This window comes from Papio anubis, chromosome 6 (assembly GCF_008728515.1).
Source record: "Papio anubis isolate 15944 chromosome 6, Panubis1.0, whole genome shotgun sequence".
Classification (NCBI taxonomy): domain Eukaryota; kingdom Metazoa; phylum Chordata; class Mammalia; order Primates; family Cercopithecidae; genus Papio; species Papio anubis.
The window spans coordinates 65,836,013-65,862,424 of NC_044981.1; the positions used below are offsets into that span (position 1 = coordinate 65,836,013).

The 26,412-nt window shown below is 41.4% G+C and overlaps 1 protein-coding gene across 1 annotated transcript; it reads left to right on the top strand.

The window, feature by feature from the left end:
* Nucleotides 1-3,259: 3,259 nt before the first annotated feature.
* Nucleotides 3,260-26,412, top strand: SDHAF4 (succinate dehydrogenase complex assembly factor 4). The gene is made up of 3 exons (XM_003897795.4): nt 3,260-3,377; nt 16,239-16,391; nt 25,448-26,412. The coding sequence occupies exons 1-3, from the start codon at nt 3,314-3,316 to the stop codon at nt 25,555-25,557; spliced, it is 327 nt and encodes a 108-aa protein (XP_003897844.1). The 5' UTR covers nt 3,260-3,313; the 3' UTR covers nt 25,558-26,412.

Consider the following 26,412-nt stretch of genomic DNA (forward strand, 5'->3'; position numbering starts at 1 on the left):
GGCCAGATGACGTATATGCACATTGGGGGTTGCATTACAGAAGAATCCAGGATCAAGAATCAAGTGGTTTTTAAACAAACAACAAACAAGCTAGTCTCTCTCCCCCAGGTAGCAGCAGTTAAATGGTAGTAATGCCGTGACTGCCTTGACCTACTTAGGTGCCTATATGACTAGCTACAGAAACTGCTTAGTATCAGGAGACGGATAAGACTTGCAGTCTGGCACACTCAGTAATAATATATAGGCATGTTCAGGGGCCATGGGAGCTTGTCTCTCCTCTCCCACAATGGAAAGCAAAATATATCAGTGAGTCAAACACAATAGCAAGAAGTCAGACCCTTTTCTACTCTTTGATCTCTGTTATTCTGTCAACAGAAGAGATATCACCAAATACCGTTAATTCATTTGGAAAATATGACAAATCCTTTAGGGCAGTATCCCAAAGTGTATTTTCTCACCTGGTTCCAAAACAACCTTCAATAAGGTTGTCCGTCATTTCATAAAATCGGTTGCTTTTGGATGATGGAATACATAAGACTGTGAATCCCGCAGGCATTAGTCCCCTGCTTTACATCTTTCACGGGAAAATGAGTTCTTCGGTAAGAAGCAATGTTGTGTAGGATATTGTATTAAACATGGAGTAGTGTGTTAAGGTATTCAGTAAGTCCACAGGTGGAGTATATAGCAAGCATAAATCAAGGAAAGCACTCTAAATGCAGAATAATTGTCTGTTCCTGTAAGAATAAATTTATTCCTGTAAGAATAAATCCTCCTTCATAACAGTAGGATTTCATTGTCAGACCTGCCACCCAGGCCACATAAAAGTATATCAGGGGATCAAGTTGGTCACTGCAGTTGGTAAGTAGTGGTAGTAGCCAAGCAGTCATGACAGAAGAAAGACGGTGTTAAAAGTACATGTATGTCTCTATTCTTGCCACCATGGCTACCTTGTTACTGAGTCCACAGCTGTTGTGGGGGAAGGAGGCTGAGTGATGTCCACAGAATGGGTCACTGTTGCAGCCCCTGTGTAATCCCCTTTTGAGAGTAGGCTGGACCTAATAATAGGATACAGTAGAAGTGGTGGGATGTCACTACCGAGATGAGATTACAGAAGGTCAGAGCATCCATTTTGAGGGGTCTTCCTTGCTCTTTAGTTCATTTGTCCTGTGGAAAGCCAGCTGCCATGTTGCAAGATAGCCTTTGGAGAAGCCCACTTAACAAATAACTGAGAAAGTTTCCAGTCCAAAGTCCACAAGGAACCAAATCTTGCCAATAATCATGTGAACGAGCTTGGAAGCAGATACTCCCTTAGTTGTGCATTTATATGAGACTGGGACTCCAGCCAACAGCTCGGCCGCAACCTCATTTAGGACCCAGAACCACAGTCACTCTGGCTTCTAGATTCCTGATCCACAAAAACTGTCAGAGAATAACTGTTTATTGTTTTAAGCCAGTAAATTTTGGGATAATTTGTGAGGCAGCAATAGATAACGAATATAATAATCTTGTTCTGATTAAGAGCCTTTCTGCAATGGAAGCCTTTTTTGTTGTTGTTGTTTTTTAACATTCAATAGAACCCAAATGTTTTCATACTCTGGGGCTACTTTGAGAGGCCCTATTCCAAAGACCTAGTCCAAAACGTTTACATTCCCAGTTCCTAGCCACTTGACAAACCAGTCACTGCCTATGAAATGATGTAAATTTTTATCTCAAGCTGTATCTCTTTTTAGGCAAAGCATACAAGACAAGATAAACTAAATTCTGGCCAGGTGCGGTGGCTCACACTGTAATCCCAGCACTTTGGGAAGCTGAGAGGGGTGGATCCCTTGAGGCCAGGAGTTCGAAACCAGCCTAGTCAACATGGCGAAATCCCGTCTCTACTAAAAATAGAAAAATCAGCCAGGTGTGGTGACGCAGGCCTGTAAAAACATAAAATAAATAAGCTAAGTTATGCATGCTGGAAATAATTTTTTTTCCCTCTGCTGTTCCTTCAGGGCCTCTGTTAAGTGAGGCTCTAAATATGAAAAGCAGTCCGTTGCCAGCTGGGCCAGTTTATTAAGCAAAGCCATCATCCAACTTCGAGTTTTTCCCTCAGTCAACTAGCCACAAGGAATTCATCATTAAACTGTAGCTATAAGCTAAAGGTCAAAAGCATGACCTTAGGACTGTGAGCTCCCTACAAATGAAAACTGTTTCGGTTTTGACTCTGGCCCAGTTCTGTGTATCTCACTTTCTCTCTTCTTTCTTTTTGTTTTTTTGAGATGGGAGTCTTGCTCTGTCTCCAGGGCTGGCATGCAGTGGCATGTTCTCTGCTCACTGCAATCTCCGCCTTCCGGGTTCAAGCGATTCTTCTACCTCAGCCTCCCGAGTAGGTGGGATTACAGGAATGCGCCACCACGCCCGGCTAATTTTTGTATTTTTAGTAGAGACGGGGTTTTGCCTTGTTGGCCAGGCTGGTCTCGAAATTCTGACCTCAGGTGATCCACCCGCCTAGGCCTCCAAAAGTGATCGGATTACAGGAGCGAGCCACCATGCCCGGCCCACTTTCTTTTCGTGAAAGGATCTCCTTATCTAGGAGAACCAGATAATTCTCAGTTCATGATGAGAAACTTCGATCGCATAGCCACTTGATGTCACATGGTCAGACACTACCAAGGCCCAATAGCTAGCCAGAAACTTTTTTTAAAAAAAGAAAAGATACAATTCCAGAATTCTGGGGGCCTTCACTATGATTCTGTAAAGATTTCCACGAGTTGCACAAAGCATCCAGGTCTGCCACATACCACTCAACACTGTTAGAGCTGTTGGGATATAAGGGTCAAGTGGCAGAGCTCCTTGCACTGGATCCTGGCCTGGATGGAGAGCCTTCTCTTACTCTGCACCTCATTCAAAAATGTCGCCTTTCATATCATCTGGTTAGTCGGCCAGAATGGACGAACTAGGAGCTGACTGAAGAAAGATTTAAAACACAAAACAGGGAGAATTAGGTAAAAGAAGCATTTTACGTCAGTAAGAGAGTAAAAGGCGCTCAATCTTTGTAAACTATAAAAGGGATCTTCCACGGGACCTTTCGGCTTAGACTGACAGGCATGAACGTAATTATTCCCTCTTCTAATTTCAGCAAGGATTTGGCGTTTTAATACGGGGTTCAAGGTAGCTTGAGTCTTTCTTGGCGAAAGAGCCTAGGAATGACTCTAACTCCTTTTCTAAAGCCGGCCACGGAGGCCCAGCCGCAGCAGGAAGGCTCCGGATCCTGCCGCCTGCTCCTCCCCCTACTGTTTGCGCCTGCGCGGAGGCTCAGGGAGTCGGCGCCATGACCCTATCGAGGCTTCCCGGGTTGCTTAGCCGGGTCTCGGCCACTGCGTGGAGAGCGGCAAGTAAGCACCTGGCCTCAGGGCCAAGGTCGCGGGAGGGGTCGTGAAGGCCCAGGCGCGGAGAGAGGACCCTCCAGCGGAGGAAGCCGCGTGTGTCCCGGACGTTCGGTGGCGCCAGGCGCTGCCCAGCTTCTCCCGCCCAGATGCCCACCCCGTGGCCTGGGCAGGTCCTTGCAGCGCCTGGGGTCTCGGGTGGGACTAGAGCGAGAAGATCGCTAATGCCCTTACCCCCGCCCGGACGTCCGCTTCCTGCCGGGCACGCGGTGGCCCAGCAGGACCACAGACGTTCCGGGTCGTTCCTGTGGGAGCTCGCAGGGCACACTGCACTTTGATGCCCCTGAGAAAAATGGAAAAGAAGGCCTTTTGGGAATGGGAGTCGTTGATTTACTTATTTATTTATATCATTATTTACAGGAATCCGCGCGCCTGGTCCAGGATTTGTGGCAGTTTACAGTTTATCTTTTAAAAACGGGGAAAAGTGCAGAAGTGAGCCAAAGGCAAATAAGTATAACGTAAATTAGATGAAGCCAGGAATTGTTCGTAGAGAAAAAGCATTCATGCTTTCAGTAAAACCAATATTTTTAAACCCATTGTGGTTGGAAATTTTTCTCAAGATGATTCAGTTAGCAGCCCAGACTATGCAAAACACAATTTTAACTTGTGACACCTGGAGAAGTTATGCAAGTTGAAAACAATAATTATTGCCCTCATAATAAATGGCTCCGGATTTCTATGCAATTTGTTTTCCTTTGAGCAATCATTTTCCCCAGATACAAACATTTTACATAATTGTATAAGTTTTAAATAGTCCAGAAATGAGTAATACAGAAAGTGAAAGTCCCACATTATCCAAACCTCAAGGTAATAAAGTTAAAATGTTGTAGGGTTCATTCAACGTCTCCCTTTAACTAGTTTTAAACAATTATGAAGTATTCCATACATATATACACACACACACATATATATGTATGTAGCACACATGTAAGCTATAAAGCACAACCAGCATCTATGAACTCATCCTCCAATTTAAGAAATAGTCTCCATTGCCAAGGAGGTCTCTATGTGCTGCTTCCTGATACACCTGCGCAACGGTGTTTTAAATCTTCGTAGAAATGGTTTCATATTGTTGATTTTTTTTTTTCAGCTAACACTGTGTTTTGTGATTGATCCACATTGATGTATGAGGTTGTAGTTATTCATTCAACTGTGTGAACCTATGATACATTTTCCAATGCCCTTCTCAAAGGACATTTGAGTAATTCTAGAAACACCAGGATTGGCTGCTACACATTCTTGTGTACCTTACTTGTGCATTAGTGGAAGGAGTGGAATTCCTGGAGTATGGTGTAGGTCTTTTCAATTTTACAACATGATGCCAAGGTGTAACGGCATTTTCTAATTCTATAGCAATTTTCACTTCTACCAGCAGTGTATTAGAGTTCGTGTTGTTCCACAAACTTGCGAAAACTTAATTTTGTCTAAGTTTTTTATTTTTGGCTGCCTACAGGGTGATGAAATGACACCTCATTGTGATTTTGCTTTTCTCTAATTAAAGAAGTAAAACATCTTTTCAAATATCAACGTTTTGTGAAACACCTTTTTCTCTTTTCTTTTCCTTTTTTTTTTTTGAGACTGGTTGCCTAGGCTGGAGTGCAACGGCAAGATTTCAGCTCACTGCAACATCTGCTTCCCGAGTTCAAACGATTCTCCTGCCTCAGCCTCCCAAGTAGCTGATATTACAGGCGCCTGCCACCACGCCCAGCTAATTTTTTGTATTTTTGGTAGAGACAGGGTTTTGCCATGACCACAGGTGATCTACCCACCTTGGCCTACCAAAGTGCTGGGATTACAGGCATGAGCCACCGCGCCTGGCCTTTTTTCTTAACAGATTCTTATTTATATTCTTTACAAGTATTTGTATGCTAAACCTTTTTTAGTTATGTAGGTGTCAAATATCTCAATTTGTGGTTTGTTTCTATCACTACTAGGCAGAATAGAATAATGGGTCTGCATGTACAATCATGCAGCTTCGATATAAAAGGTATCTTTTAATAAACATGTTTATAATTTTATCTGTAAAATTTTGTCTTGGTCCTTTTGTTTATTGTTACTGCCTTATGGTCTTGTCTAAGAAACCCTTTTGTGCTCTAAAGTCATAGACATAGTCTCCTATATTTTCTTCTTAAAAATTTATAGTTTTGGCCGGGCGCGGTGGCTCAAGCCTGCAATCCCAGCACTTTGGGAGGCCGAGACGGGCAGATCACGAGGTCAGGAGATCGAGACCATCCTGCCTAACACGGTGAAACCCCGTCTCTACTAAAAAATACAAAAAACTAGCCGGGAGAGGTGGCGGGCGCCTGTAGTCCCAGCTACTCGGGAGGCTGAGGCAGGAGAATGGCGTAAACCCGGGAGACGGAGCTTGCAGCGAGCTGAGATCCGGACACTGCACTCCAGTCTGGGTGACGGAGCAAGACTCCATCTCAAAAAAAAAAAAAAAAAAATTTATAGTTTTGCTTTTCACATTTAAGCCTTTATTCTACCAGGAATTGATTTTTGTGTATGGTGTGAGGCAGGAAACCATTTTTCTTTTTTTTCATGTCAAACACTTGTCCCAGATTCATGTATTTATAGGACCTTCCCCTAATGATATAATGTCAGCCATCATAAATCAAGTTTACTTATACATATATGCATACGTTTATTTATTGGCTCTTTTTTCAGTCCCATTGACCTATTTGTCTATTCCTGTGCTGATACTGTCTTGATAACTATAACCATAACTTTGTAATAAATCTTATTATTTTCTGACTATTGTTTACGTATAGAAACCTGATGCTTAATGATTTTGTATCTAAATTACCTTATTAATTTAAGTAATTTACTTTGCAGATTTTGGGGACTTTGCTGCGTAGACATTCATATCATCTGCAAATGGTGACGGTCTAGTTTCTCCCTGTCTAATCCTTTTTTTTGAGAAGGGGTCTTGCTGTGTCACCCAGGCTGGAGTGCAGTGGCGCAGTCTCTGCTCACTGCAACCTCCACCTCCTGGGATCAAGTGATTCTCCTGCCTCAGCCTCCCGAGTAGCTGGGATTACTGGTGTGCGCCACCATGCCTGGCTAATTTTTATATTTTTTATAGAGATGGGGTTTTGCCACGTTAGCCAAGTGATCCAACCGCCTCGGCCTCTCAAAGTGCTGGGATTACAGGTGTGAGCCACCGTGCCCCCTGCCCTCCCTGTCTAATCCTTATATCTTTTTCTTTTGTTTTTCTTTCCTTGCTCAGATTTCCAGCACCATGTTGACTAGAAGTGATGACAGCAAGCATACTTATCTTGTTTATGATTATAAAGGGAATGCATTTGTATTTTATGATTAAGGTGTGATATTGCAGTCATTTAGATAAAACTGCTATATTTTTTTTTAAGTCACCATCTCCTAATAACTCTTAAAGCATGTTTTATAAATGAATCCTCAGGGAACAGTTCTAGCTATCTCCCAAATAACTGTTCTTTTAAACAAAACAATCACCTTCTTATTTTTTTGCTAGAACTCTTTATTTTGGATTTACATTTACTTACTGGATTTAGTGATCCGTAACTGTGCGTCTTCAGAGTCCAGGCCTTTGTGAAATAAAATTTCATGGAACATGAAAAAAAAGATGTGGTAGTAGCTGCAGTTATACCCTTTTCAGGTTAAGGAAGTCACTTTCTATGTAGAGTTTTGGGATTTTGTTTTGTTTTTGTTTATGTATTTGTATTTGTTTTTTAATGATGAGTAAATCTTGAAGTTTACTGAATTGATTTTTCTTCATCTTACTGAGGCGTTTATCATTTTCTGCTTTAATCTGTTGAGGTGGTAAGTTACAGATTTTTCTAATAGTGAATCACTTGCATTCCTAGAAAATATTCCAAAGGATCATAGTGATTATATTTTTTAATATAATGTATTTGTTGTGCTTATATTTTTTTTTAGAAATTGGCGTGTAATTTTCTTCTCTTACACACTGAAACCCCTGCCTCCAGGGTTCAAGTGATTCTTCTGCCTCAGCCTCCCGAGTAGCTGGGATTACAGGCGCATGCCACCACACCCGGCTAATTTTTGTATTTTTGGTAGAGACAAGGTTTCACCATATCTTGGCCAGGCCGATCTCGAACTTCTGACCTCGTGATACGCTGGCCTTGGCCTCCCAAAGTGCTGGCATGACAGGCGTGAGCCACCGCGCCCAGCTTTCCCTGGTTTTAGTATTAAGGTTATTCTAAGGCCGGGCACGGTGGCTCACGCCTGTCATCCCAGCACTTTGGAAGGCCAAGGCGGGCGGATCATGAGGTCAGGAGATTGAGACCATCCTGCCTAACACGGTGAAACCCTGTCTCTACTAAAAATACACACACACAAAAATGTAGCCAGGCATGGTGGCGGGCACCTGTAGTCCCAGCTGCTCGGGAGACTGAGGCAGGAGAATGGTGTGAACCCGGGAGGCGGAGGTTGCAGTGAGCCAACATCGGGCCAATGCACTCCAACCTGGGCAACAGAGCGAGACTCCATCTCAAAAAAAAAAAAAAAAAAGGTTATTCTAGCCTCATACCATGTATTGAGGATTCTACTTACCCATTTCCCTTCTTTGTTAGATTTTGTTTAACATTGGAATTATCTGTTCCTTGAGGGTTTGTTGCACCTCACCTGCAAAACTGTCTAGACCTGCTCTTCTCTTCGAGGGAAGACTAAATTACTTGTTTAACTTCTACAATGGTTATTGCTGTATTTATCAGGTTTCCTCTCTTAAGTTGGTTTTGGTAAGTTAACTTTTTCTGGAAAGGTTTTCATTTTGTATTGTTTCAATGTATAGGCATAAAGTTTCTGGTATTTTTTCAAAATTTTCTGCTCTCCATATAATTATGTGCTCTCTTTTTCTCATATTATTTATTTTGCCTTCTCTTGTTTTTTTATAGTAACCTTACCAAAGGCTTTACAACACTTCTAGTCTTTTTTGGTCTTTTTTGTTTTTGTTTTTGAGACAGAGTCTTGCTCTGTCACCCAGACTGGAGTGCAGCGGTGTGATCTTGCTTAACCACAACCTCCACCTCCCGGGTTCTAGCAGTTCTCCTGCCTCAGCCTCCTAGCTGGGATTACAGGTGCGCACCACCACGTCTGGCTAATTTTTGTGTTTTTAGTAGAGACGAGGTTTCACCATGCTGGCCAGGCTGGAACACTTTCAGTCTTTTCAGAGCACCAACCTTTGTTTATTGTTGATCTTCTTTGTTATAAGTTATGCAAAGGATATTTATTGTACAACATGGTGACTATAGTTAATATCAATGTGTACTTGAAAATTGTTGAGAGTAGATTTTAAATTTTCTCATCACAAATAATTGATAGGTATGTGAGTTAAAGCATATGTTAGCTTGATTTAGCTATTTCACAATATATACATATTTCAAAACATGCTGTACACCATAAATGTATGTAATATTTATCAATTAAAAAATGAAGAATATATTGAAAATTATTTTTACATTGTAAATTATGTTATCTTTTATTCATTTTTTTCTTATTATCTTATTTTTCCATTTTCCATGCTTTTTGTTTTGTTTTGTTTTGAGACAGAGTCTGGCTTTGTCGCCCAGGCTGGAGTGCAGTGGCGCGATCTCGGCTCACTGCAAGCTCCGCTCCCCCCCACCCCGCCCCTGGGTTCACACCATTCTCCTGCCTCAGCCTCCCGAGTAGCTGGGACTACAGGCGCCCACCACCGCGCCCGGCTAATTTTTTGTGTTTTTAGTAGAGTTGGGGTTTCACAGTGTTAGGCAGGATGGTCTCGATCTCCTGACCTCGTGATCCGCCCACCTCGGCCACCCAAAATGCTGGGATTGCAGGCGTGAGCCACCGCGCCCGGCCGATTTTTTTTTTTTTTTAAACTTGCAAATGGTGCGTCTCACATAAACAGCATATGGCTGGTTTCTGGTTTGTTTGTATTGGGTTTTTTTGTTGTTGTTTTGCACTGATAGTCTCTTTACCCTTATTATAATTACTGATATAATTACATTCCTCTGTTCAGACTCTTGGGTCTGTGTGTGTGTGCACCTGCATGCACAGGTATGTTGGGTGGGATTTGATTTTGATAAATCTATAAAGCATATGCTACTAATCTTTTGTATAGTCTGTATATAAAAGCATTTTCTCTCTATTCTTATCTCCCACTTTACTTCTGGGAACATTTTTTTCTTTTTTCTGAGAGACAGAGCCTTGCCCTATCACCCAGGATAGAGAGCAGTGGAGCAGTCATAGCTCATTACATGCTTGATCTCCAGAACACAAGCCGTACTCCCACCTCAGCCTCCTGCCAAGTAGCTAAGACTATAGGCACCACTGTCATGCAGTCGTGCCCAGCTAATCTTTCATTATTTTTATTTATTTGTCTCTGTGCTTTTTTCTGTATAATTTCTTTGAAACTTTATTCCAGATCATGAATTCTCTTTTCAATTGTATTTATTCTGCTATTTGGCCTTTTTCTTTCTTTCTTTTTTTTTTTTTTTGAGGTGGAATCTCACTCTGTCGCCCAAGCTGGAGTGCAGTGACGCATCCTTGGCTCACTGCAAACTCTGCCTCCTGGGTTCAAGTGATTCTCCCGCCTCAGCCTCCCACGTAGCTGGGATTGCAGGCACCTGCCACCACACCCAGCTAATTTTTGTATTTCAAGTAGAGATACAGTTTCACCAGATTGGCCAGGCTGGTCTTGAACCTCTGACCTCAGGTGATCCACCCGCCTCTGCCTCCCAAATTGTTAGGATTACAGGTGTGAGCCACAATGCCCGGCCAGCTATTTGGCCTTTTTATTGAGTTTTAGATTTGTTATTTCTGAATTTCCATGTTTTTCTTTTCTTTCTTTCTTTCTTTTTTTTTGGCCTAATCATTTTTCTTTTTTCTTTTTTCTCTTTCTTTTTCTTTTCTTTTTTCTTTTTTGATACAGAGTCTTGCTCTGTTGCCTGGGCTGGAGTGCAGTGGCGTGATCTCACTCACTGCAACCTCTGTCCCCTGGTTCAAGCGATTGTCTTGCCTCAGCCTCCCAAGTAGCTGGGATTACAGGTGCCAGCCACCACGCCCAGCTAATTTTTTGTATTTTTAGTAGAGGTGGGGTTTCACCTTGTTGGAACTCCTGACCTCAAGTAATCTGCCTGCGTCAGCCTCCCAAAGTGCTGGAATTACAGGTGTGAGCCACTGTGCCTGGCCTAAAAAAACTTTTGCAAAGCCAAAAATAAGTAAGCAAAAAGAGACAATGAAAAATGATTAGGCTGGTGGGCACGGATTTGCAGATGCAAATCCTATCAAGAAAAATAACTCTCCACATATGTCTCATGGAATTCTCACAGAGAGAATCCCAGAGAAACATTCAAGGAAACAAAGCCATCACAAACAAGTCAGTAGAATCAATGTATAATGGAACAGTGGGACAATAAAGATTTTGTATACAGGATTCAGAAAATAAAATAATAAATTAAAAAATTTTGGCCAGGTGCGGTGGCTTACGCCTGTACTCCCAGCACATTGGGAGGCCAAGGTGGGTGGATCACCTGAGGTCAGGAGTTCGAGACCAGCCTGGCCTATATGGTGAAACCCTGTCTACTAAAAATACAAAAATTAGCTGGGTGTGGTGGCACACATCTATAATCCCAGCTACTCAGGAGGCTGAGGTAGGAGAATCACTTGAACCCAGGAGGCGGAGGTTGCAGTGAGCTGAGGGCACACCACTGCACTCCGGCCTGGGTGGCAGAAAAAGATTCCATCTCAAAAAAAAAAAAAAGATGCTTAGGGATTTTTGGAAGATGCAGCTAGTGTGTAGTTAAGCCTAAACACAGGTGTGGGTCAGCCAGTGGCTTCAAAATCTCAGAGGGGCTTCTTTTTTTCACATCTTCACTCAGAACCAAGGTTAAAGTAGACACTTTTCCTTCCTTAACTGTCTTCTAGTTCCTTGCTATTTGGAATAGCAGCATAATCATCACCTGGAAGCTTGTTAAAATGCAAGAATCACAAGTGCCACCTAGAACTACTCAGAATCTGCATTTTAACAAAATCCCCCAGGTGGTTTTTATCTATGTTTTAAATCTTTCAACTGGGTGTGGTGGCTCACACGCGTAATCCCAGCACTTTGGGAGGCAGGAGGATTGCTTGAGTTCGGGAGTTCAAGACCAGCCTGGGCAACATGGTGAGACGCCCATCTCTACGAAAAATAAAATTAGCTGGGCATGGTGATGCGTCGCTGTAGTCCCAGCTACTGAGGAGGCTGAGGCAGGCTGAGGCTGAGCCCAGGAGATCAAGGCTACCATGAGCCATGATTGCGCCACTACACTCAAGACTGGGCAACAGAGCAAGACCCTGTTTCAAAAAACAACAAAAATCTTCTGGTTCACTTTCTTTTCTCAGTCTGTGAGCCTCCCTGAGTCCTGGCCTCTAATACGCTTTCTGTTTGCTTGGGTTTAAGAGACTGTCATCTCCCTGCTGTCCTGAAAGCTCTATATCCCAAGCTCTAGGCAAGAAAGACACGAGAAGGCTGGGCACCATGGCTCACGCCTGTAATCCCAGTACTTTAGGAGACCAAAGCAGGCGGATCACTTGAGGTCAGGAGTTTGATACCAGCCTGGCCAACATGGCGAAACCCCGTCTCCACTAAAAATACAAAAATTAGCTTGGTGTATTGGTGGGTGCCTGTAATCCCATCTACTTGGGAGGCTGAGGCGCAAGAATCCCTTGAACCCTGGAAACAGAGGTTGCAATGAGCTGAGATCATCATGCCACTGCACTCCAGCCGCCTGGGGCACAGAGTGAGACTCTGAAAAAAAAAAAAAAAAAAAGACCAGCTTGGTCAACATGGTGAAACTCCGTCTCTACTGAAAATACAAAAACTTAGCTGGGTTTGGTGGCTAATTTTTTTTGTCTCTGTCTCAAAAAAGAAAGACACGAAATGTGTAGCCGTTTCACTTTGTGTTTACCTCACTGGACTGTCTTTGCAGTTTATCATTATTTACTTTCATAAAGGTTCTATCTCTGATTTAGAGGGGGTTTGGTTTTGTTTTACCTTTTTAGGTATTTTATGACTAGAATTTTGGCATTTCTGATTTGTCAAAGTACCAGAGAAAAGTTTTGGGTTGTGTGTTGTTTTTGTGTGTGTGTGTGTGTGTGTGTGTGTGTGTGTGTGTGTGTGAGAGAGAGAGAGAGTCATTCTTTTGCTTTTATTATTTCTTCTTTTAGAAGGTTTTCTTCTTGTCTGTTATGTCCATGTAAGCACAATTCTAACTAGGTTTGGATAAAGTCAAACCACCCCTTGAAGTAGAAGACATGGGCTTTATGGTTGTTATTTCCTGATGTTGTTAAAAGAGCCTTTTGTTTTAAGTTTGTCAGCTATTTCCCATGTAGTCAAGGTAGTCAGAAGTCTGCTGATAGCCAAAATGCAATATTAACATGAATACAGTTACTATTGCTCAACACCTACTATTTAATAGGCAGAGTTAACAGGAGTGGTCCTTGGGCTTAACTCCTCATCTGACACGCCCTTGTTTCTTATGGTCTGCCTTTGAAGCTACATGTATATGCTTCATTACCAACACCCCTGGCAGGCTGATGTGCACACGCTTGTGTCCAAAGCTGTAAAGCCTGTAGGTACCAAGGAGCACTGTGTCCCATCTTATATTGTACTGTACAGAAATGAGGGGCATTATCTTCCCGTGTTCTGTCACACTGTTACCTGACTACAAAAATAGTTCTGCTTGTGTTTCCAATGGCCTCAGAGTTCCTTGAGAAAACTTGTCTTTCAACTTTTCCTTGTAAACCCTCTTTCTACAGATAAAGTCTTTCAGAAGTCTGCAAAGTCATATTAGGGACCAATTTCTCCAACTTACACTTTGCTACTCCTTGCTTTCCCCAAGATCCAGTTTTCTGTTCTTCACCAGAAACCCTTACGCAAATTAACTTATGCATCCCAGAGTCAAGCTCAAGTTATTGATGCACTTACTCAATGTGTACACATACACAGACATACACCTATTCATTTATCTTAACCACTTGCATGCATGTGTTTGAGTCTTTCTTTAAACGAGGTTGGGTTATGTAGTGATGACTAGAATATGAGAAAAATATGTGTAATGAAAAAACATATGTAATGCTGTCAAGGGCTTACAGATATTCCATCGAAATAACAATAAATACTGTTTGTCACTATACTAAATGCATAAATTGTCCCATTTATTCAGCAATCTCATGTGATAGGTACTGTGATTTTTCTATTCAGAGGAAAGGAAACAGAAAGAGTAACTTGACCAACATCCAACACCTAGTAAGTGGTTGCATTTGTTTCCTATTGCTGCTATAACATATTATCACAAATTTAGTGGCTTAACACATTTTACAGTTTTGGAGATCAGGAGTCTGGAAGGGGTCGCACTGAGCTGGAACCAGGCAGTTAGCAGGGCTGTGTTCCTTCTGGAAGCTGCATCCATTTCCTTCTCTCTTTTAGCTTCTAGAGGCTGCCCACATTCCTTGGCTTGCCCCCTTCCTCCATCTTCAAAGCCTGCAGCATCGGGTCTGGTCTGTCTTCCAACCTCTCTTCCCTTTTAAAGGACCCTTGTGGTTACATTGACCCACCCTATAATCCTGGATAATCTCCCTATTTTAAGGTCATCTGATTAGCCACCTTAATTCTGTCTGCTACCAAAATTCTTCACCATGTAACCAACCCTGTTCACAGATTCTGGGTATTGGATTCTGATTATCTTTAAGGCCATTATTCTTCTTGCCACAGGGGTGTAGCTGGAACTTGTACCCAAATTTGTCTGCTTCTAAAGCAATTTCTTTAGGAAGCTGAAAACCCCTAACACTGAGCTCACTTTTTTCCCTGTGGTTTTTCCCTTATGAATATTATCTCGGTGAGGGTTTGTATAACTTTCATAGCACTGAAAGTTCAACTCTCTTTAGAAACTAGAGAGAAAACGATCTCATTTACACATTGCAGACACCCAGTACATTTTAAAATCCCGAGTTTTATTTTAGATTCAGGGGATACATGTGCAGGTTTGTTACCTGGGTTTATGTGTGATGCTGAGATTTGGGATATGAATGATCCCATCACAGATAATGAGCATAGTACCCAAAAGTTAGTTTTTCAACTCTTGCATCCCCTTCTTCCCTCCCCCACAGTAGTACCCAGTTTCTATTGTTGCCTTATGTTCCTGAGTATCCAGTGTTTCACTCTGTAGAATTAGAAAATTATGTGTAAGAATATGCAATATTTGGTTTTCTGTTCCTGCATTAGTTCACTTAGGATAATGGCCTCCAGCTGCATCCATGTTGCAGCAAAGGACATGATTTCATTATTTTTGTGGTTGCATAGTATTTCATGGTATATATGTACCACATTTTCTTTATCCAGTCCACCATTGAGGAGCACCTAGGTTGATTCTGTGTCTTTGCTATTGTGAATAGTGCTGCAGTGAACATGCAAGTGCATGTGTCTTTTTGGTGTGAAAAATGAGTAGTTTTCTTTTGGGTATATACCCAGTAACAGGATTGCTGGGTCAAGTGATAGTTCTGCCTTAAGTACTTTGAGAAATCTCCAAACTGTTTTCCACAGTGACTGAACTAAGATACATTCCCACTAGCTGTATATACGCATTCCCTCTTCTCTACAGCCTCACCAGCATCTGTTGTTTTTTAACTTTTTAATAATAGCCATTCTGACTGATGTGATATGGTCTCTCATGATTTCAATTTGCATTTATCTACTAATTCGTGATGTGGAGCATTTTTAAATATGTTTGTTGGCCGCTTGTATGTCTTCTTTTGAGAAATGTCTCTTCATGTCTGTTGTCCGTTTTTTAGTGTGGTGGTTGTTTGCTTGTTGAGTTGTTTAAGTTCCTTATAGATTCCAGATATGAGACTTTTCTCAGATGTGTAGTTTGCAAATATTTTCTCTCATTCTGTAGGTTGTATGTTTACTCTGTTGATAGTTTCTTTTGCTCTACGAAAGCTTTTTAGTTTAATTAGGTCCGATTTGTCAATTTTTTGTTGTTGCTGTTGTTGTTGCAGTTGCTTTTGAGGACTTAGTCATAAATTATTTCCCAAGACCAATGTCCAGAATAGTGTTTCCTAGGTTTTCTTCTAGGATTCTTACAGTTTGAGGTCTTACATTGAAATCTTTAATCCATCTCGAGTTAATTTTTGTATGTGGTAACAAATAGGGGTTCAGTTTCATTGCTCTGCACATAGCTGCCAACTATCCCAGCACCATTTATCAAATAGGGACTTCTTTCCCCATAAAACAATGTATTTTTAGAGAGATGGTCTCACTATGTTACCCAGACTAGAATTGAGCTCCTGGGTTCAAGCAATCCTCCCTCTTCAGCCTCCTGCGTAATTGAGACTACAGGTGCATGCCACCGTGCCCAACTTGATGTATTCTTAAAATTTTAGTTGACAGAAAAAGAGGACCTTGATTAGGATTTAAATGTAGCCACTTCTGACTTTTAGAGATTTGAATACTAAATATTGTCATTGAAAAGTTTGTACTAAGTTACTCTTAATATTTGAACTCCTGGTTTTTTGGCATTGCTTTAGATAGGAATTAATGTTTTAATATAAGTTTCTATAATATTGATAATGATTAACTAATTTATTTCATAGCCCTTCTTTTCAAACTGGTGGTCTTCCAGAAAGGGAAATGGCTGGACAGGAAGGAAGAATTTTCACTCTACATCCTTTGGTACTTTTTGAACTTTGAGAAATGTGAATGTATGAACTAAAAACAAATAAATAAAATTTTATAAATGTTTAAAGTGGAATAAATGAAAAGCTCCTAATTTTCTATTATCTCCACTCTTCTAGGATCACCCCTTCTGTGTCATTCTCTGAGGAAAACAAGTTCTTCTCAAGGAGGAAAGTCTGAACTTGTCAAACAGTCCCTTAAGAAGCCAAAGTTACCAGAAGGTCGTTTTGATGCACCAGAGGATTCCCATTTAGAGAAAGAACCACTGGAAAGTAAGCATAATAAAGCACCTCTCAGTTTTTGAAGTTATCAAGGAAAGTGTTTTACTTATTGAGAAAATGAGTGAAAGAAAAGAAATATGTTATTGCTTAAATTCTGTAGTAATAAAGCATATTTCAACAATGAGTAAAATCACCATCCATCAATACATGTAGGTTTCTTAATAAAAAAGATTTTCAAGACTCTTACAGGTATTTGATTGTGTTTGTTTTATTATACCTCATTATTCACATAACAAAATATATGTTGAGACCTTCTTTGATACAAATAAATGATGTTATTTGTATCAAAGAAGGTTACGTTATTTGTATCAAAGAAGATCTTATGTGAATAATGAGGTATAATAAATATAACCACTTTATATATATAATGTATACATATTATATATATAAAGAACTCCAATAACTCAACAAAAAGTCAAAAATAGCAAAGCACTTGAGTCTCAACTTACATGTTTTGCTATATGAATAATGAGGTATGATAAATAACAAATATATAATATGTGTATATTACATGTATGTCTGTAGAACTCCAGTAATCTACAAAAAATAAAAATAAAAAATAGCAAAGTACTTGAGTAGACATTTCTCCAGAGAAGGTATAGAAATGTACAAATGGCCAACAAACACATGAAAAGATGCTCAACATCAGCATCATTATCATTAGGGAAATGCAAATCAAAACTATGAGATACTACTTCATACCCACCAGGATGGTTATAATAGAAAAAAATGGAAAATAACAAGTGTTGGGAAGGATGTGGAGAAATTGAAACCCTCACGCATTTCTGGTGGGGATGTAAAACGTTGCAGCCGCTGTGGAAAACAGTATGGCCATTCCTCAAAAAATCGAACATAGAACTACCGTTTGACCCAGCAATTCTGCTCTTAGGTGTGTATCTAAAGGAATTGAAAGCAGGGACTTGAACAGATATCTCTGTAACTTTGTTCATAGTATTATTAACAGTAGCCAAAAGGTGGAAACAACCCAGTGTTCATGAACAAATGAATGGTTAAACAAAAGGTAGCATATACATACGGTGGAAAACTACTCAGTCATAAAAAGCAATTACATTGTAATATATGTTACAACATGGATGGACCTTGAAAAAATTATGTTTAGTGAAATAAGCTGGACCCAGAAGAGCAAATATATGATTCCACTTATATAAGGTACCTAGAATAGGCAAATTCATAGAGCCGGAAAGTAGAATAGAGGTGATCAGGGACTCCAGGGACTAAGAGGGAAGTCATTGTTTAGTGGGTACAGAGTTCATTGTGGGGATGATGAAAACATTTTAGTTATAGATAGTGGTGATGGTTGTACAAAACCCTGTGAATGTATTTTTGTTTTTGTTTTTGTTTTTGAGATAGAGTCTTGCTCTTTCACCTAGGCTGGAGTGCAGTGGCACAATCTCAACTCACTGCAACTTCCACCTCCCAGGTTCATGTAATACTCCTGTCTCAGCCTCCCGAGTAGCTGGGATTACAGGCACGCCACTACAGTGGCTCATTGTTGTGTTTTTAGTAGAGATGGGATTTCACCATGTTGGCCAGGCTGGTCTTGAACTCCTGACCTCGAGTGACCAACCCATCTCGGCCTCCCAAAGTGCTGGGATTACAGGCATGAGCCACTGCGCCTGGCAGTGAATGTATTTAATACAAATGGTTAAATGAGAAATATTATGTTATATTTATTTTACCACAATAAAAAAATAGAAAGCAAAAACCAGCACATTTCAAAAGCTAATCATCTATTTGACACAATGGTAGGCATTCAACTAAGTCTTGTATCACTCAAGTTCATGTTGAACCTATCATCCCTTAGAAACTTCTGACAAACATCACCAAATACAGCAGGTGCTCTTCAATCCTTGTTTTATTTGAACAATCCACAACCTTTGACAGTGTTAACTATTGCTTCTGGAAATCTCCTGCCTTGATTTCCATTATGTTTTCCTTAGTTTCATTTTTTTGTGTTTGTATGTGTGTGTGTGTTGTTTTGTTTTGTTTGTTTTGTTGAGACAGGGTCTTGCTCTGTTGCCCAGGCTAAAGTGCAGTGGCATGAACACATGGCTCACTGCAGCCTTAACCTTCCCAGCTCAAACTATCCTCCTGCCTCAGTCTCCTGAGTAACTGAGACCACAGGCGCATACCACCATGCTCACCTAATTAAAAAAATTTTTTTTTGTAGAGATGAGGTCTTGCCATGTTACCCAGGCTGGCCTCAACTCCTGGGCTCAAGCAGTCCTTCTGCCTCGGCCTCCCAAAGTGCTGGGATTACAAGTGTGAGCCACCATTCCTGGCATGCTTTCTTTAGTTTCTCACCCTATTTCTTCATTAATCTCTTCCTGGGCTCCTTTTTGAGTTCTTCTGCCTCTCCCCAACACCTAGATGTGGGTGTTTGCCGGGCCTCTGTTCTTAGCCCCCTAAGCATTCCTAGGGAGATTTCATATTTCCCTAAAATGATTTGATTGATTGAGGCAGAGTCTCACTGTGTCTCCCAGGCTGAAGTGCAGTGGCACTGTCACAGCTCACTGCACCCTTAACCTCCTGGGCTTCACTACTCAGCTTCTCCTGTAACTGGGGCTACAGGCATGAACCTGGCTAATTTTTCTTTTTTTTTTTTTTTTTTTTTTTAAGAGACAGTCTCACTACGTTGCCCAGGCTGGTCTTGAACTCCGGGGCTCAAACGATCTTCCCACCTCAGCCTCCCAAAGTGCTGAGATTACAGGCATGAGCCACCACGCCCGGCTTAAAATGATTTTAAGTATCACCTGTGTGTTGGTGATTCATACATTTTTACCTCCAATCACACCTCTTTCCTGAGCATCACTCTCCTGTCTCCATTTGCCTCCTGAATATCTTTCTTTGGATATTCCAGAAGTCTCAAAATTAATATTTCTACAACTAAAGTCATCCTGTACCCATTGTTCCAACTCACCTTCAGCCCTCCCACACACCGGGCCTCATATCCTCCTCTTCCTTCTGGATTCTAGTCCACCCCATCTACCAAGTCACCCAAGCCCGAAATCTGGGGATAATCTTTCACTCCTGCCTCTTCCTGTCTCCTGTGACTGATCGCTAACCAAGACCTGTTGCTTCTACCCTTTTAACATCACTCAAATTTATTCCCTCTTACTCTTCCTACCAGTAAGGCCCAAATTCAAGCTGTCTCTAGCTCCGCTGGTCTCCTAACAAGCCTCTCTGCTTCCTTCTTTCCTTCCTTCTAGTCTTGTCTCCCTGCCTCTAGTACGTACTTTATTCTAAGAAAACTATGTAGGTTGTCTCTTTGAAAAGAGTAGATTTCATTATTAAAACCATAAAGGAAAATGTTTGTAGCTAGGCATCCTGCTTGATATAAAGATGAATAAGAAAGGAAGATGAGATAATGTAAATAACAATGAACAGGACATCATGTGGTAACTAGCATGAGAGATACACAAAAAGATCAGAGAAAAGTCGACAAAAAAGATAACTTTTGAGCTGGGGTCTAAGGAAAAATAATTTTTTGTCTTTTTGAGTTGGAGTCTCGCTCTGTCACCCAGGCTGGAGGACAATGGTGCGATCTCAGCTCACTGCAACCTCCGCCTCCCGGGTTCAAGTGATTCTCTTGCCTCAGCCTCCTAAGTAGCTGGGACTACAGGCTCCTGCCACCACGCCTGGCTAATTTGTGTATTTTTAGTAGAGAAGGGGTTTCACCATGTTGGTCAGGCTGGTCTTGAACTCCTGACCTCAGGTGATCCACCTGCCTTGGCCTCCCAAAGTGCTGGGGTTACAGGTGTAAGCCACCATGCCAAGCTGGAAAAGTAAAATTTTTATAAGTAGATAAGGTGTGGTGAGGAGACGTTTCAAAATAACTGGAGAAAGCTATGGTCAAAGAGAAAGAGGCTGCAGAACATTAACACTTACAAGACACAGCTAATGGGCTTCTTTGGCTTCAACATAAATTATATGTATATTCGATTAATACAGGGGTGTCCAATCTTTTGGCTTCTTTGGGCCACATTGGAAGAAGAATTGTCTTAGGCCACACATAAAATGCACTAACAATAGCTGATGAGCTAAACAAACAAAAAAAAATTAAAAATAAATAAAAAGTAATAAAATTTTTAAAAAGCACACAAAACAACTCAACGTTTTAAGAAAGTTTACGAATTTGTGTTGGGCCACATTCAAAGCCATCCTGGGCCACATGCAGCCCATGGACCGTGGGTTGGACAGGCTTGGATTAATTGAATATAAAGCTATACTCAAATCTGGGAGGGCCTGAACTCCCAGGTTACAGTGTAAGGGCTTTATGCAGTGAGCAGTGAGGAAATGTATTTGGATAGAGGTTGTTTTAATTAGCTTTATTAAATATAGTCTGCATATAATAAAATTCACCCATGTTAAATATACAGTTGAGTGAGGTTTTTTTTGTTTTTGTTGTTGTTTTTGTTTTTGTTTTTGAGATGGGGGAGTCTTGCTATGTTGCCTAGGCTGGAGTGCAGTGGTGTGATCTCGGCTCACTGCAACCTCTGCCTCCCGGGTTCCAGCGAGTCTCCTGCCTCAGCCTCCTGAGTAGCTGGGATTACAGGCACCTGCCACCACGCCCACTTAAGTTTTGTATTTTTAGTAGAGATGGGGTTTCACCATCTTAGCCAGGCTGGTCTCAAACTCCTGACCTTGTGATCCGCCCGCCTCGGCCTCCCAAAGTGCTAGGATTACAGGCGTGAGCCACCGCGCCCGGCTAGTGAGTTTTAACAAATGTTTACAGCCATGGAAACCACACAAAGTGTAAAATAGTTCTGTCCCCTAAAGAGGCACATGGCAGTTCATCCTCCCCACCTCCTCCCAGCAACCATTGATCTGTTCTCTATCACTGTAGTTTTGCTTTTTCTAGGATTTTATATAAATGAAACTCTACAATATGTAGTCTTTAGTGTCTGGTTCCTTTCACTTAGTATAATGTGGAAGAGGGTTTCTGTTGCATTAGTTCTAAAATGGGACACTGAGAGCAGGAACCAGGGTGGTAATGGTGAGAACAAAAAGTTTCAGAAAACGGTAGGCTATTATAAGGGCAAAAATTAGGTTAAACAAATGTGAGGAAGAAGAGACATGGAAAGATACGAAGGTGTGGTCAGAAAGAAGAGTGCTCAAAAGAGTGTGGGATTTGGAAAAGGAACACACTCAAAAAATAAAGTCCAGTGGACAGCAGAAGTAGATGTGAAAGTCATCAGGAAAGAGATTGGTGACCTCTGTGGCCTCGATGTGTGATGATTTACTAATGTGGATGTTGATATTAGGGATGATAGGGAGAGGGAGATGAAACTATGAACCAGATATTGATCCCATCTGAGAAGACAGAAGAATCTTTGAGTTTATTATAAGACTGGAGAAAAGCACTGGACAAGTAAATGGTATAGAATTCCAAAAAGGAAAGGCTGTAGAGGTGTGGCGTTAGAATGAGAGGCTGGAAATAGCAGTGAGGAGCAGGGACATCTTGACCTGTTCTTTCTTCCCCAGTGCTGTGGACTGAATTATGTTCCCCTGAATTCATCTGTTGGAGCTCTAACCCCTCAGGTGATGGTATTTGGAGATAGGGCCTTTGGGAGATAATTAGGTTTAGATCATGAGGGTAGGGTAACTCTTTAAGGGATGGAAATGTTTTACACTTTGTGCTATTTACATGACTGTAAACATTTGTTAAAACTCATTGAACTGTGTACTTAAAATGGGTGAATTTTATTATAAGCAGACAATACTTTAATAAAGTTGGTGGGAATCTCCTCATGGTGGGAATAGTGCCCTTATAAGAAGAGACACCAGAGAGCTTGCTGTCTGTCTTTCTCTGCCACGTGAGGACACAGCAAGAAGTGACCATCTGTAAGCCAGGAAGAAAGCCCTCATGAGAACCAACCATGCTAGCACCCTGACTTCAGCCTACCAGCCTCCAGAGCTGTGAGAAAATAAGTTTCTGTTGTTTACTCCACCTAGTCTATGGTATTTTGTTATGGCAGCTCAAGCTAAGACATCCAGTGAGCCACAGAGATATGTGAGAAAGAAGAACTTCCATTATAGAGGCCTTCAGGGGAATTCATAGAGTAGGAAAAAGCCAACTTGCATTGCAGTAAAGCATGGACTTCTTTTGAAAACAGAATGATGATGAGTATAGGGGACAGTTTATTCACAATATAACAAGAATAAAAGAATGAATATTTGAAAAATTTTCAGGGTAAATTCTGTATCCTTTTTCTTTTGCCTAGAGAGGGGCTTTATGATTTCGGTGAAGCTCCTTTAGTTTTCTAAAGAGATACAGTTTGGGTAATCATTCTCCTGCAGTTCCCCCGTGCTATGCAGGATAAAATAAAAGCCGTATACCTTTTCTTCTAGTAATCTGTCTTTTGTCAGTTGATTTTTGGCAAACCTTCAGAGGGCAAGGGGGAAGCTTTTCCTTGGTCCCTACACCTTCTCCCAGAGGCCAAGCAATGTGCTTCCTCAGTGGAACAGGTTTAAACATCTATAAGTAGCTACGGTGACAACCTCAGCAGAGAATACCCACCCTGAGGGAATGTGACACCCAGGCCCCCAAAAGTCTAGTTGCCTTTTGGTCTGTGTCTCAGGAATATAACTGACTTCTCTAGGGATTGAATGTAAGCGAGACCTAAGTAACCATGGGGTTTGGATAAAGCAGATCTGGGTTTGAACTGGAGCTCTCAGAGGCTTCTACTCTCTGGGTTTCAGTTTCCTCCTAACACCTGCCTTAGAATGCCATTATGAAAAGAAACGGAGATGACAGGCACTTTGCACTTTTCCTTTCAAGCCTTGCCGGTTTGTTATTCTTGTATGTACGTGTTTGCCTTTTATTGTTGTTGTTTTGCCTACATCAGTACTCCGTGAGCCCTATGAGGGAAGGGGCCTTCTATTGCATGGTCACTACTGTATCCTCACCCTGCCTTTACCTAGCATAGGGCCTGGCAGAGTAATAGTGGAATAAATGAATGAAACTGTCTGCCCACAGGGTTGCCATGAGGATAAGAATAAATCTTTTCATTCATTCATATGATACGTGTTAAGTATCCTCTGTGAGCCAAACACTGAAACAGCAATGGATAAAACACACAAAAAAATTATACCGTAATGAGGCTTAACATTTTAGTGGGAGAGACAGACAATAATCAAAGTACATTTTAAAAATATATGAAATTAGTGATAATTGCTGAAGATAATGTAAATCTGGGAAGGAATGGGATGTGTTGGGAGGGTGGCCACAATAAATAAATAAATAGATACAGTTTAAGAATTAGGGGCCAGGCGGCTGGGCGCAGTGGCTCACGCCTGTAACCCCAGCACTTGGGGAGGCTGAGGTGGGTGGATCACCTGAGGTCAGGAGTTCAAAACCAGCCTGGCCAACAAAGTAAAACCCCCGTCTCTACTAAAAATACAAAAAATTAGCTGGTCATGGTGGTGCACACCTGTAATCTCACCTACTCGAGAGGCTGAGGCAGGAGAATCACTTGAACCCTGGAGGTGGAGGTTGCGGTGAGCCGAGATTGTGCCATTGCACTCCAGCCTGGGCAATAAGAGTGAAACTCCATCACTCACACACACACACACACACACACACAAAGAATTAGGGGTTAGGTGCGGTGGTTCACACCTGTAATCCCAGCACTTTGGGAGGCCAAGGTGGGTGGATCATTTAGGGTCAGGAGTTTGAGACCAGCCTGGCCAACATAGTAAAACGCCATCTCTACTAAAAGTACAATTATTAGCCAGGCATAGTGGTGCGCACCTTTAGTCCCAGCTACTCAGGAGGCTGAGGAAGGAGAATTGCTTGAACCCAGGAGGCAGAGACTGCAGTGAGCTGAGATCACACCACTCCACTACTCCAGCTGGACAAGAGAGCTAGACTCTATCTCAAAAAAACAAAACAAAACAAAGAATTAGGGCTCTAATAGTTGGTTCCTCTCCTGTTTTTTCCATATACAGAACAGTACAGTGTATGGGCTGAGAGCAAGACTGCAGCCAGGATGTCTGAATTCAAACTCAGTTTTATCACGTAGAAGCTGTGTGATATGGAGCAACTTTCTTAACCCTTTGTGGCTCATTTTCTTCGTCTATAAAGTTGGAACAATAATTGTTCTTGTCCCATAGGATTGTTAGGAAGATTAAATGGATTAGCATACATAAAGTGCTGAGAATTGAGCCTGGCTTGTGACAGGGATTCCTACTATGAACACATAGTATTAAGAATAATAATTACTATTATTGATTATAAATTACGGTACCAGCCAACCAGTTGCTGAAGCCAAAACCCTATGATGAGGAACAGTAATTCTCTAGCTAAAATTAATTGACATTCCTATGTACCTGGCACCACGCTAAACCCTTTACATGCATTACCTTGTTTAATTATCAACACAGTGAGGGAAGTATGATTGTTCTCCCCATTTTACTGGTCAGAAAACGGTGGCATTAAGTCAAAGTGATTCCTTCAAAGTAGTCTTATTTCAAGACCTTTCAAGTCTTATGAATTTGTACTCTGTATTCTCTTCTCAAACTCAGGAAAAAGAATCACATTTACAGTTCATTTAAAGACTGCATGGTAACCAGGTTACTAAGATCTAGCCTATCATGCAACCCTGTCTTTAAAATTGACCATAGTCAGGCTCGGTGGCTCACGCCTGTAATCCCAGCACTTTGGGAGCCCGAGGCGGGCGGAACACTTGAGGTCAGGAGTTTGAGACCAGCCTGGCCAACATGGTGAAACCCCGTCTCTACTAAAAATACAAAAATTAGCTGGGCATGGTGGCATGTGTGTGTAATCCCAGCTACTCAGGAAGCTAAGGCAGAAAAATCACTTGAACCCAGAAGGCAGAGGTTGCAGTGAGCCCAGATCATGCCACTGCAATCCAGCCTGGGCGACAGAGGGAGACTCTGTCTCAAATAAATAAATAAATAAATAAATAAATAAATAAATAAATAGATAAATAAATAAAATAAGATTGACTATAAGGCCTTTCCTGCCTCCATTAACTGCTTTATTTACATCTCATTTTCCTTAGAATTTCCAGATGATGTTAATCCAGTGACCAAAGAAAAAGGTGGACCCAGGGGCCCAGAACCTACCCGATATGGAGATTGGGAACGAAAAGGACGCTGTATTGATTTTTAAGTCGCATCTTCTTTAACCTCAATTTTGTTTTCTGAATATGTACATCTGAATTAACTTATTTCTGATCATTTTCTTTCTTTATATCCTTTATGTTGTGAGTTTCCATAATGTGTTTAAATATATATATGATGGCTTTGGAAGAAAATATGCTGCTATAAATTAGGAAAGGGAGACCAGCTTGACCAATATGGAGAAATCTTGCCTCTACTAAAAATACAAAATTAGCCAGATGTGGTGGCGTGCGCCTGTAATCCCAGCTACTCTGAAGGCTGAGGCAGGAGAATGGCTTGAACTCAGGAGGTGGAGGTTGCGGTGAGCTGAGATCGCACCATTGCACTCCAGTCTGAGCAACAAGAGCGAAACTCCGTCTCAAAAAAAAAAAAAAAAAATTAGGAAAGGAAAAGTATTCTTTCATTAACATATGTTAGTTTAATGAATATAGAAATGATTCTTGACTTTTTTTTTTTTTTTTTTGAGACAGAGTCTTTCTCTGTCACACAGGCTGGAGTGGAGTGGCACTATCCCAGCTCACTGCAACCTCTGCCCCCCAGGTTCAAGCAATTCTCTTGCCTCAGCCTCCTGAGTAGCTGGGATTACAGGCACCCACCATCACACCTGGCTAATTTTTGTATTTTTAGCAGAGACAAGGTTTCATCATGTTAACCAGGCTGGTCTTGAACTCCTGAACTCAGGTGATCCACCTGCCTCAGCCTCCCAAAGTGCTGGGATTGCAGGCATGAGCCACCTTGCCCAGCCTAGAAATGATTCTTAGAGCTGTAGGCCTTCATCATTTTTCAGTTTAAATTAATCAGTTGCTTATAAAATGCACACATAAATAAAATAATTTTTTTAAAA

What these genes read in the sequence shown, in the direction of transcription:
- SDHAF4 (XM_003897795.4), top strand. Translation starts at nt 3,314, where the DNA reads ATGACCCTATCGAGGCTTCCCGGGTTGCTTAGCCGGGTCTCGGCCACT. An exon ending in CACTGCGTGGAGAGCGGCAA is followed by an intron (nt 3,378 to 16,238) that starts GTAAGCACCTGG and finishes CCACTCTTCTAG; the next exon opens with GATCACCCCTTCTGTGTCAT. An exon ending in AGAGAAAGAACCACTGGAAA is followed by an intron (nt 16,392 to 25,447) that starts GTAAGCATAATA and finishes CATTTTCCTTAG; the next exon opens with AATTTCCAGATGATGTTAAT.